The sequence below is a fragment of the Papilio polytes genome, unplaced genomic scaffold, assembly GCF_000836215.1.
Source record: "Papilio polytes unplaced genomic scaffold, Ppol_1.0 DF824024.1, whole genome shotgun sequence".
NCBI lineage: Eukaryota > Metazoa > Arthropoda > Insecta > Lepidoptera > Papilionidae > Papilio > Papilio polytes.
In genome coordinates this window covers 1,780,971-1,803,704 of record NW_013525180.1, presented here as the reverse complement: position 1 = coordinate 1,803,704, position 22,734 = coordinate 1,780,971, and the positions used below count along the sequence as shown (strand labels likewise).

The window sequence follows — 22,734 nt, the reverse complement described above, 5'->3', positions numbered from 1 at the left end:
AATGAGACGATAATCCTTACTAAATTCACGTTTAATACCATTAGATGAAAGTACATATGAAATTGGTCATTTAAAGCGAGTATATTCAGGTAATGTCACCTTGCATTAGCTAGTTATTATAATGCAACCAAAAACGGAGTAACAGTACAGTTATGTCAGATGAACAAATGTTCAATGTAAACATAACGAGTCACGTTCTAATCGTAATGTGGCGTGAAGAATTTTTATGTGGCAAGGAACGCATATTATAAATGACATTAATACCACCTTTATGATAGTTAAATAGGATAGTAAATGTGATAACTTCCACCTTAGAGCGTGCAACCTTTTAGAAACTATCGCACAACTGTTTAGTCGCGCTTTAGTTCTCATGAGCTTATATGAAGGTGCGCACACGACACAATTTTTAGTTCTGTATCTAAATAGTTGAATGGGCTGCGAAACAATCGACAATCGCACGACAGTTGTGCGACCGCTCTTATGCTTCGCATAGAACAGACTTTTCAATCATGCCGATAATATTAAGACTTTAATGTTTAATTTTTACCATATTGCTGCTTTTTAGTAATGTTTTCATACGTAAGATAAGACCAAGCTCCCGTGTTCTTCACACGTATATTATTTCAGCAATCAGCAAGTAAGATATTTCAGTAACAGTATGGGTTGTAAATTGAAATGTTTATATGATAAAAATGTATCCGTACCAAATAACAATAAGTTGCAAAACAAAATCAGCGGTTAAAATTCAAATTATCCTTGTAGTGCCGAGTGATAAGAGCAGGGTTCCCGTCACCGGCGCAGATAACGCGGTGACCGACGTCCGGTTTACGGTCAAAGGACGTTAAAATACTGATTTTTAAATTGGAGATATTTTTAGCCGAGGATTTTTTTTAAATAGACTGAGGAAACAAACAACGGGCGCGTAATATAAAGTCATCCAACCCAATGACAGTTACTGAGGTATTGCTGATATGCAGGTGTTTTACGATGACTACGCTGGAGAAGCGTAAATTGTAATTATTTGGATAATTTCATTGTATGAGTTGTAGAGTTTAGATTGAAAGGGGGTGATAATATAAAACGAAATATTTCCTTTTACGAATAGACCAGTCCTTATACATGATCCTATCTGATGTAATTGGTCGATCCAAATATGGTGCGAACTAACTTATTAGATGGTCCACCCAACTCAACCGCGTAAACAAAGTAAATCAATATTTAATCATCAAAAAGTAAATATATTCGAATTTCAGACATTTATGTTTATATCTTTAATAGTGAATTACTGTTTGTAGTCCTTGACAGAACTGTGCTCGACATTTCGTAGTGTTTGTCCGCTTTAACTTGGCTGTGTAGTTTTTGGGCGTTGTTTTGCTTTATTGTTTACTTTCTTCATTCAGGTTTGTACAAAAATTCGAGAATTTTTCTTTCTTCCGTCCTATACCTCGGCATAAAGTTTTTAAACTAAACTAATAAATTACATGCTGATGATTATTCAAAGCCAATGTCAAAATTAAGTAAGCAGAAGTATATTAAATTCCGTACATGGCGGCGATTATATTTGATGTTTAGTTATTTTGGTAAGTAAGTAGTATAAAGTAAAGTAATATTGTAAAATAAAGGGTAGCTAATGTCATGTAGTTTTGTGAGAAAAGGTGTTTGACCTGAAATATTTTGTAATTTTCGAGTGATAGCATATAATGCAATTGTCTATGGTTTACGGTTTGGATTGGAACCTGGAATGAAAATACTGTAACACTGTCTACGGATATCATTGTCTAGTATTGTGTTTAAGTATAGAAACTCGTTACGTCTGTAATTCCAGGCTGAAACATTACAATAGTTGTAAAGCTTCATGCAGCGCCATTGTTCCCTGAAGGATACTCGCGTACAGTTTTTTTTAATAAAAAAAATTCGAGACGAATACTTGTACATACTCTTAGTTGAATGTTATTCTTCATGTTTAATGTTACGATTTATTATCACTTTAAACCCCTAAACACAATCACGAACATATTCTCTAACGTTGGGCAGGAAATAGGCGATTTAATAGCGTTTCTATCAATTTGTTCATAGTTTTATTATGTACTAACCTATACTAATATTATAAAGAGGAAAGATTTGTATTTTTAAATATATTGAAATAACTCAAAAACTAATAAACCGATTTTAAAAAATCTTTTTTAAAAAGCTACGTTATCAGTGAGTGACATTAACTAATTTTTATTACGCGCGGGCGAAGTCGCGAGCAACAGCTAGTTTATGATAATTGTACTATTGATGATTAATCTATAGATCATTTGGATTGGTTTAACGTACTCAGCTGCATATATATATATATATGCAAGTATTGTAAAAAAGTAATATTAAGTTACAAATAGCATTAAGCACTAAAACTGTATTCAACAGTATTTAATACTAGCTTTCGCTCGCGTCTCCGTCCGCTTGAAATTTAAAAAAAAATTAGTAAGTAGCCTATGTGTTATTCCAGACTATCCTCTACAGCTATGCCAAATTTCATCAAGATCCGTTCAGCAGTTTAGGCTACAAACTCTAACAAAGATCAATCTAAACATTCGCATTTATAATATTAGTGTTACATGATAGTATGTTTAATATTATGTAGCATATTTAGCAACGGATGTATAAGCATGTGAAACAACTAGTTCAATGTAAATTTAGACATTGATTCAATGTAGCGATTAGTTAACATTCACACTGTTACAAAACAGGTGTAATTTGAACTAAATTGTTGCCGTTGTGACATTTTAACCACAATGCTCGACTCATGATTATTAATTATTTCGCTTGTTAATATTAGGTGGATATATTGGTAGGAATTTGTTTACAACTAGCTGTTGCCCGTGACTTCGTCCACGCAATATGATGATAAAAAAGTAGCCTATAATATGCCCGTCTATGTCAGTTACCATTTAAAGTCCGGTTGAAGACAGCTCAGCCGTTTCGGAGATTACCCGAAACAAACGTGGCTTGCGAACAGACAGATAGACAGACAGACAAAAAATTGTTAAATGAGATATCCGTTATCAGCAACGCAAATTTATCATCTCCCCGAAATCTGAAATTTTTCTTTTGCAATTACCAATAGACACTCCAATTTTTATTTATGTATTGATACTCGGGGAAGGATAAAGTGTTAAAATCTGAGGAATTTAACTAAGCATTGTTCTGAAAACAAAACACAAAGTAAGTACAAATAAGATGTGATCCCTAACGTTGACTTTGTAAAAACGAGACAACGATATATTTCTGTGCAGGTGTTTCGGAAGTGGAAACTCAAGGACAAACCATTGGGCTAATGCAGCCTACGTTTTAATATTTAAATAATGGTCGTTCCTTCAGCAATAAGGTTCAAATTTGTCAGACCTCAGGGAGCAGATGTTTGATCCGTATTTGAGTAACCAAAAAAAATTCTCTTTGTACTTGATAATGACGGGTCTAATACATCAAACGTGCGTAATAAAAGCAAGTAGTGTCGATTCGTTACGTTTGTTTGGAAATGATTTTGTTAGAATTGAAATTTAACAGAACAGATGACAGTTTTTTCACTGTGAAAACTTTATATTTATTTTACATGACAAAACAATGTTTTAAACTCAAGTAGTAAAACCTAGTAAGAAAACTGTGTTTCTCGAGACTATATTCTACGTTTGTGCCAAATTTAATAGAGATTCGTTAAGCCCTTTTTAACATACGACGTACTAATCCATCCTTTCAAACTTTCGCATTTATAATATCAGTATGAATTAATTTGATGCAACTCAAGTCTTTCCCAGTTTATCGTGCGTTTTCTCAGTTTATCGTGCACTAAAAGTATGCAAAACAAATTAACGAAAGGTACTTAAGGTTACCTTGCTTATAACCAGGTGATTTTGTTTGTCAAAATAAATAAAAAAACTTCACCGCAGACACAAGGTGTACGCAGGTAGCGACTTAAGTAAACTCTTGCGAATCGCGAATCGATGTCCGAGTGCAAAAAATATAAATATCTTTTGCACCTGGCCCTCGCCCGTGCTGATACTTTCTTGATACAAAGTTGATTGCATTTCTTATAACACAGCACCTGGTATATGAACATTATTTTACAATTTTGTATGATCACTGAATTTATCTAACATTTTAAGAGAGCGCACACCTATAACTAAACTATCGCACAACTGTTTAGTCGTTTCGATTCCTATGAGCTTATATAGATGTGCGCACACTACTCGATTTTTTTTATTTTTTTTATATAAGGTGGCAAACGAGCAAGCAGCCACCTGTATCCACCGAAATGGAAAGCGACCGCTGCCCATAAACATCCGCAATTGTAGATGCGTTGCCTACCTTTGACGGAGGAGGAGACGCACATAAAGAGGACATTTCCCCTTCCTATGCGTCTCCTCCACCGTCAAATTCACTTTTCCTTCCCATCCTTTCCTCTTAAGAAAAGGATGGAAAGGGACTAAAATTAGGCCTCCGGCACCACACTCATCAAACGAAACGCGGAATTGCTTCCACTTCACGCCTGTTTTTTGTGTGGTCGTGGTAATACACCGCGCGGGCCGGTCGATTCGTGCGAAGATGTTAAAGCGGGCCCAACCACTGTTAACTAAACAGTTGAATTGGCTGCAAAACAATGGACAATCGCAAAACAATTGTTTAGTCAAAGATGTGGGCGTACATCTCTAAATATGCAAAGCATACTATCAAGTAATTTAATCGATATCCATTTCAAGTTATTCAATAAATAAAAACAAAAATTCGGAATACTGATAGAATAAACAAACGATATTTAATTCATTCGTTGGATATGGTAATAACGTACCAAAACACAGAAAATAATAGAAATCCAGTTGTATAAATGGACCATTTAGAGAGTGCGTTGAACTTAAGAAGGCGTTTTAGAAAAAATTGTCACGATTACGAATGGTAAAATCAAAACCACTTAAGTACGATATCTCTATGCGAGAGAGAGAGGGAAGTTAAACAAAAAATAAAGGGAAACGTATGCACCTGTTATGTTAAAGAGCTCAAGCAGCTGCAACTTTATTTGGTTCTGACAGAAAAATGGGCTTTTGTGCATATTGATAGATCGATAGGTGGATAATACCAAATTAACCTATACTAATATTATAAAGAGGAAAACTTTGTTTGTTTGATTATAATGAAATAACTTAAAAACTATTGGGCCGATTTAAAAAAAACTTTGACTATTACAAAGCTATATATATTGTTTCACGCGGACGGAGTCGCGGGCGAAAGCTATCAATACTAATATTATAAAGAAGAAAGATTTGTATTTTTATATTTCTTCGATTCACGTAAAATCTACTGGGCCATTTAAAAATTATTTCACCATTAGAAAGGTAATTTATCTGTGAGTAACAGGCTATATTTTAATTTCAAGCGGATGAAGTCGCGAGTAACAGCTAGTTAACTTTATTTAGTGTCATTCAATTGTTTTGGTACTGTAAGCGTTAGAGCAGTTTTAGTAAGAAAATCTTTGCTAAGGGATTTTAGTAACCATTATGTTGAGAGACCATTGTTATAAGTAACATATTCCTATCAATTCTACTGTTATAAAGAATGTATACGAACTGTCACTAAATGTTACATTATCAAGGTAATGCAGGTAACACACAACTGTTAATACATGCATCCGCTATTTAATCATGTTCCTAATTTAAAATATTTTAATATAGAAAACAAATCCAGCATTAAAAGATATGTTAGTTTGTGTCTACAAATACACATTTTCATCAGTAAAAAAAGCGAATTGAAACAAAAAGAGAAAATGCAACGTTCATTGGAGAGGAAACTGCAGTGCAAAGGCCGTAATTTATTTTCAAGGGACATTGGCTTCACTGCGGTCTGCCGCTTGAATCAACGGCTTAGAGCGAACTTCGCTCCACAGAGCCTAGAGCATAGAGGAAGAATGGATGACTTTTGTAAAGTTTCTGGCAGTAAAAACTAAAACTTTAAAATTAAATAAAAAATAAAAAGTTTCATATTAAAGACCGATTACCTTTATTTCTGTTTGTCGGTTTACATGTAATGAAATATTACAATTTCAAATAGATTAGTTTTTGTATTGATAATAATTACGCAATTAAGTACACATTGCAACAGAATATCGATATTCCAAGATAAAGAGTAATTTCTATTACGTCCTAATGACAATTATTACAAGATAGATAAACATTCAATCATTGCTTAGTGAGAGTAATTTAAATAACATAATCCTTAGAGTTAAGAGAACTTAAGAGCGTCGGTGGCTCAGTGGTTTGAACACTTGACTTGTAATCTACAGGTCTTGGGTTCGAATCCCGCCGTGTACCAATGTGATTTTCGATTTTTCGAATTTTCATATGTACATAATTTACCCGACGTTCTTACGGTGAAGGAAAACATCGTGATGCAACCTGCACATATCGGCGAAGAAATTCAAAAATATGTGTGAAGTCAACCAACCCGCACTTGGCCAGCGTGGTTGACTATGGCCTAGTCACCCATTATTAGGGTAGGCTCCGAGCCCCTCGGTGGGGACGTATAGTGAGCTGGTGATGCAATCCTTAGAGTTATTTTTATGATCGTAATGTTTTATTAACTTTTTAATAAAAGTAATTGCTTTTTCCTGATCGATTAGTAAAGTTTCAATTTATTCTATTCCCCTTTTACTCTGTACTAGCTGTTCCCGTGCGACTTCATCCGCATGAAATTATGAAAATTTTATTTTATTGTTTACATTTGTCAAATTCTCAATTACAAATGTCAAAATGACATGACATAATGACAACCTTCCTTTATTATTGTTGGCAGCAACTTATGGTCTCTTTCCCACATTAGAGTTTTTATCCAAAATATATACCCCTAAGTTTAATGATGTTAAAGTATGTAGCCTAAAGCGCGAAGCAAGTGTATTAGGGCTTTTTATTAAAAAAAGAATTATTCAAAAATAATCTGTAATTGCTGACACCTTAGGCAACAAAGAAGTATGTGTTTACGCTTTATTATAATAGTATAGAAGTATAGATTACAAAAACAAGAATAAAAGAAAGATCGTCGACATGATACAAAGAAATAAAAAAGCTGCAGTCCATAAACGAACAATCTCGTGTTAATGTTTGTTTATACGATGCTTGGAAATCTTGAAGCAGTGAGATGTTAACAGATTAATTTAGTAGATGGCGCCATTTGCCACCTTTCCAACTGGACCTGCTCGAACTACAGTCTGTTAGAAAATTGTGTAGAAGTGGTGTTGGCGTTTTCTTACGTTAACTCCCACTTTCAGGTCCAATAAAACCGAAATAAGTTTAACTAACATTCATTACAATCTGTACTATTTATAAAGAGAAAATACTTGTATTTTTGCATGTGTTGAAATAACTCAAAAACTACTGGACCGATTTTAAAATTTCTTGCACCATTAAAATGCTATGTTATCACTAACATAGGCTATATGACTATGTTATAATTTTACGTAGGCGATATCACAAGCAACAGCTAATAATAGTATAAGGTTTAGCACTAATTATACAAACACTAATAAAATTCCATGTAATCGTGACGTATAACCATAATAATCATTCTCGGAAATTGAGCGTGGATTCCTCGAGCTCAACGCATCATCAGACGTGACGCGTGACGTCATCTGCAAAAAGTCCGCTTTCGCTCAATCTAAGCCACATTTACAATGTATTTTCTTTGTTCACTAAGAACACAATGAACGGAAGAGACGCACTATCCGGCTTATTATTAGTTTTGTAAGGAAGATATGAATGTGCGTGTGTATTTCTTTTGATGTCATGATTTGTTGTAACAAAAAAATGATTAATTAATTACAAGCTTTATGTATTAATGATTGAAGAGCGGAATTGTTCTGACTCTACCTTGAGAAAGCATCCATATGCATAGTCATAAAGTAAAAACCATAAAAGTGTTTAGCTTTTTAAAAATGAACCCGTTCAGTAACCGATTCGCCTAAGTATATTTTCATATAAATAAAATAGTTATGGTCTTGAATATTACGCTATAGTAATCAAAAGATCCTTGAATGCACTAGACTTTGTTTTTTTTACTAAATAACAAAATCACATCGATTCAATATTGAAATCTTAAAACAATAAGAAGGGAAGCGTTTGTATGAAGCTTTTTGAATGTTACCTTAAAGGTGTGTAAATGTTACCGTTGGGGACAGAATCTAGGTAAATTTTAAAACTCCCTCGTTCCCCGGGCTCGGAGTACAAAGCATGCTATTGTTTTGCGTGTTGTAGTTACGGACCGTTAAAAAAGGGTAAGTGCGAATACTTAAACTGTACAAGAGTATATAGCAGTTACAATCTTTTAAATTTGTCTCTGCTATTTTACCTAAGTGGGGAAGAGAAAACAATACTTTTTTAATTTTTCTAAGATAATAGAATACCCAAAATCATTCTAATAAATTATGTAAAGCGACTGTATAAATTTATGAACAGAAAAATATCGCGTATTTTTTAAGAATATAACTCACGCTTTTAACCCAGAAGGTTAGGTTCCTCGTACATCAATTTGGCGCGGTTTTAAGTTGGAATAAAGCACATAATTGCAAACATTTTTTTGTAACAGTGAAGTAGTAAAGATTTGTCTACTACGAAGGTATATCCAAGACAGAATTACTTTTTCTGGGTGGGTAATGTCAATACGGTTTAAGTCAACTGATAAGATCTACGGACACGATTACGGATAAGATTCTTAGAGGTCAAACGTCGCAGTCGTGACTCATTACAATATAATGCCGTTGAATAAAACCTGTTATACGACATTATTACGAACAATACCTTGAAAGTCATCAATAAATCTGGGTATATTTTTGTAAACAACTCTGATAATTTATATAAATAAAGTAAGAGAAAATGGTTACTCAAAGCTATAGTAATAAGTCGATAAGATTAATTCATGCCTAATTAAAATAAAGTTAAATGTTTGCTGTAAGTGTTTTGGCAAAGAGTAATTAACGAATAAACGATTCATGATTTTTTTTCTTTTACAAAGTACTGGCCGGTTATGGAATAAAAAAAAGATTAAGAAAAATGTATCACTGTATTCAAATAAGTTTAAACGTTCCGCGTTCGTAACGCGTGAGTCACAAGTCATTTCTCTATAGTCTTTTTGTTGACACTATAACGAGATTAGTTGAACCGATGTAATATTGTAAAACAGGTTGATAAATGAATCAGGGGAATTTTAATTTGTCAAGGTTGATTATGTTCATATGTTAATATTTCCACAAAATAAGTTAGGAATGGGCAGTGAGTACAATATGAATGCGAAAGCTTAGATGGATGTTTGTTATAGTTTGTAGCTACTGATAAACGGATCTCGATGAAATTTAACAAAAATGTAAAGGATACTCTGGAAGAACACATAGGCTAGTTACTTTTTTTATAAAACCTAAATAGTCAAATAGGTTGCTATTGGTTAGTTCGGTCAGAAAATATGTATAACCTGATAAAATAAAAAAGGACATAACAGTATTACGAAAAGGATTTTTTGACACTTTTCTGACATCGACAAGCAATAGTGAGCTATTATAATTTAGTTTGCCTTACGCCCATCGGGACAGATATCCTAGTCGGTCTATACATGCACGCATGCATGACAGAAGTTCATGCAAATACCGATAAGTTTATCTATGTTACGCAGCTGGAACGCTTAGATTTAGGTTAAAATACATTACTAACCTAAGTAAACATAGTCAGCTGTGTCAGAATAACATTTTTCAAGTCCTTTACTTAATAATATTATTTCCGTTGGCTCACTTGGCACGCAGGTCTAGGGCCTCTTCGATCTTCGTCACTGAGGGCTGGTTACTTACGCTCAATTTACTCGCCTCTTACAAACTAAGGACTGAAGGGTTCTTATTTGAAATCGGGGGTTGGTTATTTAAAAATTGTAAGTCTACTTATCGTTCCCGATATTAAAATTTGTTTGTAGAAAAATAGTTGGAAAAATTATTTATAGTGAAATACTTTCTTGACCGCAGACCGCAGCACCAAGATTTGTTTAAAGTTACGAAAAGTAGTTAGATTTATACTCTAGCCATATCCACATTAAGGGAGTGCCTTAGTCTAAATTATTTTCTAGATTTGATAAGTTTCTATGATTCCTCAAGAATGTATCTGGCAGCCCACCCCAGTGAGCTTTTTATTGGTGATATCTAGGTGTTGCTAATTTGCCCTTTTTCCTTATTAAAAAAAAAAACAATCATATTTGTATATTTAATGTTCGTGTAATCATTTTTATTGAATAGCTAGATAACAAATACAGGATATAAAAGTGTATGACCTACATACGTACACTTTTATTTTTTGCCTTGAACTATCAAGATACTGTCAACCTAGTTTTATTTGTTTTTTTTTTCTAATTTACAATTTAGACTAGGTAAGGGATTACTTACGATAAATTACCAACAAATTCTATTTCGTGCAAATTATATAAAAGTGAATAACATTGCAGTTAGCTTTGTCATTGTACGCATACAATGTCTCGACGCAATAGAGTACACATTTTTAAAGTGAAAATCACATTTTTATAGCGTGATTAAGGAACGACTCTCAAGAATGAAACTCAGCTATAGCATTTTTACCAGAAGTTGAAGAAGAAACCAGCTGTTTTTATGCATTCTTAGAAATTGACTAGGTGTAGTGAAGAACCCAATGTTATGTTTATGACGTAATAGCGGTAATAAAGGGGTTAACTGTCAACTGATTTACCGTTATTAAAACAAATGAACATCACCTCCATAGTCATTAAAATTTGAAAATGGAATGTCCGAAAGTTTTGAATCCTATTTAAAAATGTGAAACCGAATAGCATTTGAGTTCCTGATTGTGTTTTATAACAGTTTAATAATAAAAATTAGGAAGCTTTGCTTTGGTATGAAAGAGAATTCCAGGAGGACTATCAATTTACTCCGCAAAACGGTTCCAGCAAGTTCAATGTGGGTTATTATTAGGTATCGATTACGTCTTCCCGGTATTGAAGCTTACAGGATACATACGTATAGGATAATTATTTCATGATTTGTGAGTTTATTACCAACGAATCACTGTTTATTATAAGGTAATTAATTTACACATTTTAGCTATAATATTGAAATGTCTATATTACAGCCAAATAATATAATACGCAATAAATAGTGTTCACACAAGCACACCCTAAAATATAGCTCAATATAAATGTGCCCGTGCCATCCAACATCCAACCCTCGCAGTATTTCGCTACAGGGCGGGTGCGCACCACATTGGGGAAAACAAGCCCCGTTACCAAATAATTCAATGTTTACAAAATTCACAATTTGTATTTTAAAAACACTTATTTCATACATACCGTCGTGTATCCCGAAAACTCGTAACTTAATTGTATCGATCACATGTGTTTAAAACAAATAAATAAAAGATCAATTTTAACTTTGTATCACCGGAAATTATCAATTGAAAATAAATAAAGAAAGTACTTTTAACGAAACACAAACTTTAATAGAAGCACCACAATTTTTTTAACCAAAACAATTCAGTTTTCGTACGAAACAACACAACGCACCTCTTTTCACAAAAACTTCCCGGAGACTAAATGAATGAATGGAATGATTCATTGGATTGAACTACGAATGAAACGAACATCTTTGAGACTTGGAGATTCATAAAAAAATGCGCCATCTATCGGTACATAATGTCGAAAGACTTATTTTTGGTGGGAGTAAGAAATGCTGGTACCAAGTATTTATGTAAAACTACTGAACTTCGTCATATTATTATAATTTATGATTTTATCCATTATTTTCTTAATACTTCGTTTTCTTTTTAAACGAAAAAAAAAAGTATTTTCTGCATGCTGTGTATGTATATGCTGTGCTCTCGTTGACAGAATGTCACTTTGTTTTGTCGTCTTGTCAATTGTCATTATGTGATTTCATTTTCTTATACGTCAAACATGGAAGAGGATCGTCTTTTTGATGAAAGAATTTCTATTCGAGATTCTGCTCGCCCACTAAAAAAATATGGAAGCACATGCAATCATATGAAGAGGAACGAGGAATACATCAAACACGTTATGTCGAAGGGTGATACATTACAAGGAATTGCCCTTAAATATGGCGTTACAGTAAGTCTATTATAATAAATATATTGTTAAATCTATTAGCATACAAATGAAAGTAACTTGATATTTTTGTTGTAGATGGAAAAGATAAGACGAGCGAATCGTTTGTTTGCGACCGACAGTTTGTTTTTGAGAGAATATTTACTGATTCCTGTAACCAGAGATTCTCCCTTTTATGAGAACGGTGAACGGGTTACGGAACCCTCCATGCCCCTACATCGGGCCTCAATGTCGGACATGTCTAGACAATCACGGGACTTCTCCCCCGGAAGTCCTGATGAAAAGAAGAGTTTTGATAATTTCCTTAACAGATTGGATTCTTCACTTGCAGACATTAAAAAACATGTTGAAAAAAGCAAAGAAAACAGCGAGTGAGTATATTTGTTATTTTTTACATTTATAAGTAGTCTTTTTAATCATAAACAGAGTTCTAACAAGATCCAAGGAAATAAATGTAGTAACTAGTGATTGCCCATGACTCTGTCCATAAAGAATAAAGAAAAAACTTATCACATTGACTATGTTTTACGTCTACACCTAATTTCATCAAAATCCATTGAGCCAGTCTAGAGATCTAACAAATGTTTGTAGATCTAAACTTTGCATTTATAATATTAGTAACAGCATTTTTTGACTGTACAAGTTACTTTGTAACTACACTACAAAACTATTTTGTAACTTATGCAATACCTTATTTTCCACCCATTCATCATAGAATTAAATAAATCACCTATTTTACCAAATGGAAAATATCTCACTCCTGCCCTTGAATTCTAAACCAGCACCATGCTACAGATAATATAAGTACAATGTAAATATGGGCTTTGTAAGATAACTCATGTGTACAGTTACACTGATAAAGTATTTATGAAAGTCACAACTTAAAGATTTGAACTCTAAATTATTTTTAACTTATATGACTTTTGTACTCTGTTTCTACAATTGATAGTGAAATATGGCTGTAATTTGGGTTATCTGACTAACATGCAAGTTTGTTATTAAATTTTAAATTAGGTAATATGTAAACTTTTATGTACATTACTAGCTAGGCTTGGCATGTTTTACAATGCTTCGACAGTGGTAGATCCAGCATTAACATCTTTGCATGAATGGGCCGGCTAATTCAGTGAAATACCACGACCACACAAAAGCTAGGTGTAAAGTGGAAGCAGTTCTGCTTTTTGTGTGATGAGTGTGGTGCCGGAGGCCCAACTTTCGTCCCTTTTCCTTCCCATTCTTCTTATATGAAAAGATTAGGAAGGGAACATGGATTTTACGGTGCAGGAGACACATAGGAATTGGAAATATTCTCTTTATGTGCATCTCCTCTGTTGATTAAGGTTAGGCAACACATCCGCTATTGTGGATATTTATGGGCATCGGTAGCTTTGCCAATTTGACGGATTTAGGTAGCCTCATGCTTGTTTGTCAACTTATGAAATAAAAAAATATAAACCTTTGTGTACATTACTAGCTGGAGTCTGCATGTGTTTCAATGCTAAAATAAAACAAAAAACAAGTTGTATGTACAACTTGACTTTTTAAGAGATGTTATTTCTTTAGTAGGATTAATTGTTAGGATTATTAAAATAATCTATGATAAAAGAAGCAAGCAAAGGGTTTCATTAATAATTTTATTTTTATAGACACAGACTTTGCCTAGAGTTTTTCTAAAGTACAATTGATTCATTAAAAGGAATGATTTATTTAATTCATATGCTAGTAAAAGTCCACAACATATGCTATGTTTTCTGTAAAACTGATGTAATTATTATTGTTACTAAATATCTGAAAGTTCATTGTCCACAATATATTGTTGCATAAAGCTATTGAGACATTTTACAGTAATGTATCATATTTTTTGCAAGATTTGATTACAAGGTCACGAGTGGTTTGTGCTAACTGCTAACTATGCATCCGCGTCGATCATGTGACTTGCGCCTTTCTTATTTACCGCTTTTTAAGTCATTCATTGGTTTTTTCCTTTGTTTTGTTCAACAACTTTTTTTTCGTTTATTTGATGGGTAGTTTAAATTGATTTCTTGTTTATTCGGTTAAATTACTATAATGTTTGTAAACTAAGTACGAACATTTACACATTTTTCTATACTTTTAGTTCATAAAATCGGCTTTTTAGGAGTCGTCAAATAGGATCGTATGCTTTTTACCATGTTGCGAGTAATCTTATCACTTTCTGTAAACTAGCCCTATTGCAAAATACTAGCCATGTGGTGTTTTCTAATCATGCGTTAGATTGCCTTTTGGTACACTCAGAGTTGATTTTTATTTCCAAACCAGCTGTTGCCCGCGAATTCGTCCGCGCAATGTTAAGAAAAAAGTAGCCTATAATATGCCCGTCTTTGTCAGCTACCCTTTAATGAAAGTCCGATCGAAATCGGCCTAGTCGTTTCGGAGATTACCCGGAACAAACGCGGCTTGCGGACAGACAGACAGACAAAAAAAATACAAGCAAACTTCGTTATCAGCAACGCATATACATCATCTTCCCGAAATATGTTTTTTTTTTTTTTTATATTACAGACACTCTGATTTTATTTAGATATAAATTTACCTAACCGACTTTAATACTGGCAGTTAATGTTTTGTGTTTGGTTGAAATGCTAGAATACCTTTGCCTTTCACTTAAAAAAAAAAACAAACAATTAGTATAAAAATGTCGTTACCGCGGCTATATTTGGCTAGTATGTTACACATCGTTACTGAAAGTCTCATGGTCAACGGTTTATTTTGGGTCACGTAAATTGTGCCCTGCTTGTCTGATAACATTGGAGATACTACAATATTAACTAATGACATAACTCGGATATGGTTGGATTCAGAGTTATTTTGGCGCTCAAAGGTCTTAAAAGGCGTTCATTAATTTAGAAGCCAAACTGTTAGTTAACTATTAAATAACTCGGTAACCATAAAAGCAATTTGCAATAACGTTTTTTATACTATCATTACATTATACTTCATTGCAATAATATTGGCCAACACGTGTTCTATATTTTTATTGAATAACTTCCCGTGCGGCTTCATCCGCATGAAATTATAAAATATTTTATCTATATTTGTCAAATTCTCAATTGCAAATGTCTAAATTACCATTACCATAATAACGTTGCTCTAATGTTGCGAGCTTGTAGTTTATGGTCCCTTTCTCACATGAAGGTTTTTTCCAATTTATTTACCCCCTAGCTATAATAGTTTGAAAATATATAGCCTAAAGCGTGTCGTATGTGTAGAGATTTTTATTAAAGAAAGGACTATTCAAAAATATGCTTTGATTGCTGATATCTTACGCCACGAAGTAGTGTGTGTTTACGCTTTATTATATTAGTATAGAAGTATAGATATAGATATATTAACATTATTGACGACAAAATTTGCTTCTTTGTGAAGTGGCTGTAAAAATTCACCAAAACAGTTTTTGTTCTACATATCAGGATTATATTCGCGATATCTTATTTATTAAGTTTAACCCTTTTAGTAATCTACAGCTTATCTACTGGTGAATGTTGGTCAATTTGTTATTGTTTTTTGGACTCAAAAGCTTTATAATGTTTCGACAACGCCTATTTTCGTTTTACCGAAAAGTATACAAGAGGTATGCGTGCAGGCCGTTCGAGGTTATTCCTTCAACCCTCGTTAAATTCTTATTTAACTGAATGGTTAAGTACAGATAAGCTTTTATATCTATACTCAAAAATGAAGTTTCAATTCTTCTTTTTTATGTATTACCATTATTATTTGTTAATATTTTATTCTAAGCAGAATTTACTTCTCGCTTATGTCATAGATGCTTATGGATGTTACTGCGTATCTTCAAAATGTCTTAACATATTTTGATAAAAATTTCACAGTTGTAGAACATAGTCTGGAAGGACACAAAGCTCACTCACTAAGTTTTTTAAAATTCCGGGCAGACGAATTCGTGGGAGAAAGCTAGTTAGTTATAAATGTATGATGTTTATAAAGTTTTTTTTTGATAGCGACATTATCACTATGCGGCATATTAAAGTTATTTATCTGACAAGTTAATTTATTTCTAAACACATTATATTTATTTACAAGTGCCTGCAAGACGCATTAGTGTGACGTCATATGTCATGTATGTCTTAGTTTCCTTAAGGGGAAGGAAGGCGACGGTAAACGGTAATGTACGAGTTCCAACTGAAGCAATAACAATTTGTTTTTATTATGAGATGTGATTTTTTTTACTGCTACTAATTTGCCTGTTGGCGATAATGTTCATGAGGTAATTTGTCTAGTTTTGTTGTATGTAAAGCGGCTAGTCATATTGCGACGGACGTACCCTCCTACTTAAAATACGTAGTAAGCCACGCTAAGTAAACATTTGGTTCAATATCAGTTAAGATTCCCCCTTCGTTTCGCTTTCGTTGAGGCAATGTATAAACATGGACAGACAAGGCGTTCCTCACTAGTTTATTGACCTCGTGATAAGACTTTGGCGACTTGTGCGCAATTGCTTTGATTCGCTCCTGACATGCGATAAACGATATTATTTTGTAGGACTTAACGTGTATTTTACATTAAAGTTCTTATTTGAATATCTGGTTTTGAAATCTGAATGTATTTAGAATGAAATTGGTAGCAAAAAAATTGGGATCGATATTCACCTAATATTGAATTATGCTTTGGCTGTGTTTAACTCGCAGTGGGCCAACGTGGTTGACTATGGCCTAGTCACCCCTTTTTAGGGTAGGCTCCGAACCCCTCGGTGGGGACATACAGTGAGCTGGTGATGATGATGATGTGATTAATTTCTAAGGATTTTGATTATTAATACAAACCATAGAAATCGCTTTGCGGGAGATTCTTTGTAGTACAATCTATTGAGTTTTCAATGAACAGAAAGTGATCGATAGCGTTGTATTCAAAGACTTATTTCGATGGCTCCTACGTAAACTGCCGTACGTTTTAACCACAAATATTAAATTGCTTCTAGTCTAGTAATAATTATTAATGTGACAATTAAGAAAAATTAGATGGAAAAATTGTCATTGTGAACAGCATACAAGGAGCTAGAAGACTAATTGAAGTGACAAGGTCAAGTTGATATAAAAATATTAATCTTCTAGTCTTGTTACCAAGTTCTTCCTTAAATTGCTTTTGTGACTCACACGAACTCTTAGATATCTACAAATGTTATACTGTTTTATTTGCATATGGGAAGTTCAAGCAGAACTGGATTAATAAAATTCAAATTAACTTAAATATCAACATTAATGGTTCCCACACAACCGAATATCATCCATAAAATGTGATATCAGTTTTATGTGTATGACTAGCTATTGCCCGCGATTTCGTCCTCGCAATATTAAGATAAAAATATGCCCGTCTATGTCAGTTATCCATCAGTGAATGTCCTATCGAATACGGGCCAGCCATTTCGGAGAATACCCAGAACAAACGCGGCCTACGGACAGACAGACAGACAAACAAAATTTTTTAATGCGATTTTCGTTATCACCAACGCAAAATACATCATCCTCCCAAAATCTTTCCTTAGATATTACAAACAAATATCCAATTTTATTATATGTGTAAAGATTAGTGATTTAAGTGTGTTGATGACCTATTTATCGAGTTTCTTTTGACCGAGGCGCGGCTAATATTAGTTTTGTTGCCGAAGTGGTCCTTTTGCAGTGAGACACTTGTTTGCGAGATTCTTAAATATATCACGGCCTAATTATAGTATTATTCGCATTATAAGTAGGGCTGCCAACTTTTTATATATGAACATGGATTTATATATTTTATACGTGAACTTTATAAAGAACCAGCTTTCGCCCGAGACTCTGTCCGCGTGGTATTAAAAAAACAAAAACAAATAGCCTATGCGTTCTTCCATACTCTGCTCTACATCTATGCCAAATTTCATCCAGATCCGTTCAGCCGTTTAAGCTACAAACTCTAACAAACATCCATCCATCCATCTAAACTTTCGCATTTTTAATATTAGTTAGAAGTTAGATTTTAGTTTTCTTTATTATGTTCTCAAATACAAATACAAATACAAATACAAATATTTTATTGGTAATCGAATTACAAGTCATAATTTTTTAAAAAAATAAAAAACTTTACATATATTAAAAATGACTGAATAAGAATTGGGTACATAAAACAATCATGGAAGCAAAAATTCTTCGAAACTATAGAAGGCTTTTTGTATTAGCCATGACCTAAGTTTATTTTTAAATGACGCGAGGCTGGTAGCCGCTGTGACGTGGTCCGGCAGGCGGTTGTAGACGGCGGGCCCCATGACGTGCGTAGATTTTTCTGTCTTGGCGAGTCGGTGCACCACTGGAGCCAGCTTGTCCGCGCCGCGAGTCACCATCCTACAGCTGCCGGACTCCTTTTGCGTTTTAAAGTCGTGAAGCGACTGCCGTGTAAACATCGCAACCTGGAAAATCACTAACGATGGCAATGTAAGAATTTTATACGAAACAAACAACGTCTTCGCCGTAGTCGTCCGCGGTACCCTAGCAATCGCCCTAACCGCGCGTTTTTGCATCCGGAATGCCCTATCCCTGTCGGCCGCGCGCCCCCACAACTCGGCGCCGTACTGTAGCAGCGAGTGTACGGTCGCAAAGTAGCAGGTGCGGACGACGTCAGCAGAGACGACACGCGCGAGCCGGTGCAGCGCGAAGCACGCGGCGCCTAGTTTACCGCACAGTTTGTCGATATGCGAACCCCACGCGAGGCCGCGGTCAATTTCGAAGCCTAAAAATGACGTGCAGTTTACTTCTTCGATATTAGTATTACCTATTGAGACCGAAAGTTCCCGGTGTTTACTACTTGACGTTGCAAAATGGACGTAGTGTGTTTTTTGAAGATTCATTACGAGACCGTTCCACTGGAGCCACTGCGCCACCTCCTGCGCGGCCGAGTTCAGCCGTCGTTCGAGTTCGGTCGGCGATGACGCGCACACGACGACGGCCACGTCATCTGCATACATAACTGTTTCGCCCGAAGTTACATTATTCGGCAGATCATTAAGTAGCAATGAAAAGAGGATGTTGGAGACCGACGAACCCTGCGCTACCCCCCTGCTCGTGCAAAGGGGATCTGATTTAATTTCGTTCCCTCTATCGACGACGACTTGTTCTCATTTGATAGTTTACGTAAGAGCCCTCGATTTATTAAGGGATGATATGCGAGGATAAGTATATATTAGTGAGAATGTATTTGTAACTCTTTTAAGTTAATTTATCTTAAAAAAGCGGTCACCGGGGATTGGCTAACGACAAAAATAAGTATTTATATGGATAGCAAAATGTTACATAATAAAACTTGTTTGTCATGTTGATGTTTTTAATTTATGATGAAATCTGATAGTATAGTTGATATGTTTTATTATTTTTACGGAAACTAAAGATGCAGTTTGGATAGTCCTTTTAGCAGTATGAATTTAGGAATCTATGTTGATAACGAATTAATTTGCACAAACCTTATCTGATGTCTCATTTTGTAACATGCTTTCTTTAGTTTTTATTTAAGTATGCATTAAGATTATGTGATAACAATTAACACGTTGCATGCCACTATGATTGTTCCTTTTTACTTGGGAGATTCAGTCGCGCTGAACGTGTTAAATATTTTTAAAACGACAAGAATCTCACATCACTCAGTCGGTGGGATCGTGGTCAAGCACTAGCTTAAAAACTAAAAAAAACATTGGAGTTTCGTATCTCTTATTTTTTAATTCTCATTTCCAGGTTCGTTAAAGACCTGGAGGATGGGTTCGTGCGTCACCGACCGACGGCCCGGCTGCGTCAGTCGGCGTCGATGGGAGCCACCTCCTCCTACAACGAGGTGATTCCGCCCCCGCTGCCACCGCCCCCGGCCGCGCTCACGCAGGGCCGGAGAGTCGATAACTCGCTGAAACGCCTCGAGAGGGCGCACGATGACCTCTTCCAGTTGTAGCGCTCGAGACAGCGCAGGTCAGTTCTTTTGTTAATATTTTAATCAAAAGTAAGAGATATGCCACACTGGCGGTGTCGCATCGCAGAATATAATGATGGTTACACAAAAAAATATGGAATTGATTTAAGATTTCTCACAAAAATGTGATTATTATCGCCCGCAGCAAAAAAAATGTGATATTACTTAACAATCGTGGTCCTTGCCAAAATAACACAGCCACCGCCGTTCATAGACATCTGCATTTTCAGTTATGACTACTTCTAAGACGGGGGGGACACATATGAAGAGGATATTTCCCTTTCTGTCTGTCTGCCTAATCCACTTTACCTTGTCATCCGGTTTTTATAAAAATTAATGGAAAGGGAAAGGAAGTAAAATTGGTCTCCGGGTTTTCGTTATGGATATTTTTCTAATATCTTTTCTGATTCTAGATATCTTTATCGAGTCTATTTTACCAGGTTATACGAATCTTATGTCTTGCTAACTTTCGTCCTCGGCTCTGTCTGCATGGTAACATAAAATAACAAAAGCAAGTAGCCTATGTGTTCTCCCAAACTTTGCTCTACATCTATGTTAAATTTCGTCGAGATCTATTTATATTAGTAAGATTATTTATTCATGATGTAATGTTTCTTGGTATCTGTATTTTAATTGATAATTCTTTGCATTCACAGATATGCGCGTTTCCAATGAACGTGACGTGGGCGTGTGACGTCACGCGCCAGTCGCGTCTCGGCACGAGGGCCGGCGGTCGCTTCGCCGGCAATGGACTGAGTGCGCCGCGGTGAGTTCTTCTAACGGCGAGTGATATTAGATAGTCGATCTTATGCCTATCGTAATACGATCTGTTTTACTTTTGATATGTTTATGCGGATTTGTTAGCAATATAGTAAGTAAATCGTGATCAAAAAATATCAGGTTCTTTTTAGGCTGTCTAAAATAATACGCCAAAGAAAAAGCTTCAAATGTAAAATTTTCAGTCATGTTTGGTTTAAAAAACTACTTTGATCGATGTATTTATTTGCTATATTATAACAAAATATTTTAGAAACTCGTTTGTTGTTTATATAACACAATTATATAACCTATATTGTATATAAGAAAAAAAGATGCACCCTTTGTTGCTGTTTTGATCATTTTGTATTTATAAATCTTAGAAATTATGCTACAGCTTTGAAAATAGTTATATGTGTATATACTATATGTATATAATTAAGAGAAAATGTAAAATTTTATATAAGCCAATTGTATTTAATGGTATGCTTTTTAATCGTCTATATTTATAAAAAAAATTGCAATACTTGCACAGCACAAGTATCAAATACATGAGAAACACTATATTTTAATTTTACTGGATATAATAAAAACGATTAAAAATGCAACACTAATTAAATAAAAATAATGTAATGGTTTTAATTAAAAGCGATGCCATACAAGCGGTTTGCAACGCAGTCGCAACGTGATTGTTGTCGATGTCCAGTGAAAAACTTTATTCCAGAATCACTTTAGACGAGTCGTCCAATCGTTTGTTAACATTGAATACACTTAACATTGACAGGTATAAGAGATGCGTGGCGGTAATGTAATTAGTTTATCTTAAAAACAAAAAATCACGCGCCTTACGTACACGCATCCGGTTCTCATGCGGCACACCGCCGCTACGTCGCCGCTCATGTGGCATCTCTCTTATATACCAGATATATTGCATATGCTATTCAAGTTAATAAAAATAACCTGTTTTGGAGAACTGAATATGTATACCTAACTTATGTAAACACGTATAGCAAGGAATGGATTTTAAAGCGAAATTATTTCATTTATCAATTTGCCTATCGTTACAACCTGAATTAATTGGTGATTAAGGGCATATGCACCAAATTGGAAATTGTCTGATAATAACACAACGTGTAAAATATATAATGGAAATATAGGATTTTGTTACTCTATCTGAGCCTCTATCAGCCATTAGTGGGACAGGCCCTTAAACTTGGTATAGATTAATATCTGTGCGGTAGAGAATATTTTGGTTTCCCAGATTTAACCTTTCGTTACTGTTTTTGATTTGATAGTTTCAAGAAATCTGTTTCAGAGCAAACTTGAGTTTTACTCCATTTAAACTTGGATAAACCTAACCTATTATCTAGTAGATAATGGGAAATAAATGGACTTCAGCAGCCAAGCATAGAATAAATAGTAGCTAGTATAGTTGTTGTCAAATATCTTGGCGGCTCGAAACACAGTCTTAGTACGCAAAATACAATGTTAGTTAAAGTGTGCTGTGCGCAAATGACCTTGAGCCAATAAGATATATGAAAAGAACCGTTACTAAACATTTACAACGAATTATATTTACAATACTGAATTAAAAAAAAAATAACTAAAATACAGTAAACTCCTATAAAAGTATATTTATTCAAAAAATGCAATACAGTAATTGACTTAGTAATACCATAGGTTTTGGTTAACAGTAAAAATGCAATCAATAAAAAACCTCAATGCCTTTATTGAAATAAAACAATATTTTATACAGCTTAGTAAATAGTAAATAGATAGATAAAGGATGTATAGAGCTTTGTAATCTGCCTCTTTAGACAAAGTATCTTTCGATTATCGCTATCGCAGATCGAAAAATTAAAAATG

At 34.4% G+C, this 22,734-nt stretch overlaps 2 protein-coding genes across 2 annotated transcripts in view; one reads left to right on the top strand and one right to left on the bottom strand.

The window, feature by feature from the left end:
* Positions 1-11,617, bottom strand: part of LOC106101085 (myosin-I heavy chain-like) — a 76,279-nt gene extending 64,662 nt beyond the window's left edge. Inside the window, exon 1 of the mRNA XM_013280190.1 lies at positions 11,371-11,617. The gene's annotated coding sequence lies outside the window, so the exon portion shown is untranslated. The remainder of the gene's footprint in view (positions 1-11,370) is intronic.
* Positions 11,618-11,934: 317 nt separating this feature from the next.
* On the top strand, positions 11,935-22,453 carry LOC106101174 (lysM and putative peptidoglycan-binding domain-containing protein 2). Its single transcript, XM_013280320.1, has 4 exons — positions 11,935-12,144; positions 12,220-12,512; positions 19,887-20,111; positions 20,769-22,453. The coding sequence occupies exons 1-3, from the start codon at positions 11,974-11,976 to the stop codon at positions 20,092-20,094; spliced, it is 672 nt and encodes a 223-aa protein (XP_013135774.1). The 5' UTR covers positions 11,935-11,973; the 3' UTR covers positions 20,095-20,111; positions 20,769-22,453.
* The last annotated feature ends 281 nt before the right edge of the window (positions 22,454-22,734 follow it).

Coding starts and splice junctions, on each gene's coding strand:
- LOC106101174 (XM_013280320.1), top strand. CDS start 11,974: ATGGAAGAGGATCGTCTTTTTGATGAAAGAATTTCTATTCGAGATTCT. Junction 12,145..12,219: donor CCCTTAAATATGGCGTTACA/GTAAGTCTATTA, acceptor TTTTTGTTGTAG/ATGGAAAAGATAAGACGAGC. Junction 12,513..19,886: donor AAAAGCAAAGAAAACAGCGA/GTGAGTATATTT, acceptor TCTCATTTCCAG/GTTCGTTAAAGACCTGGAGG.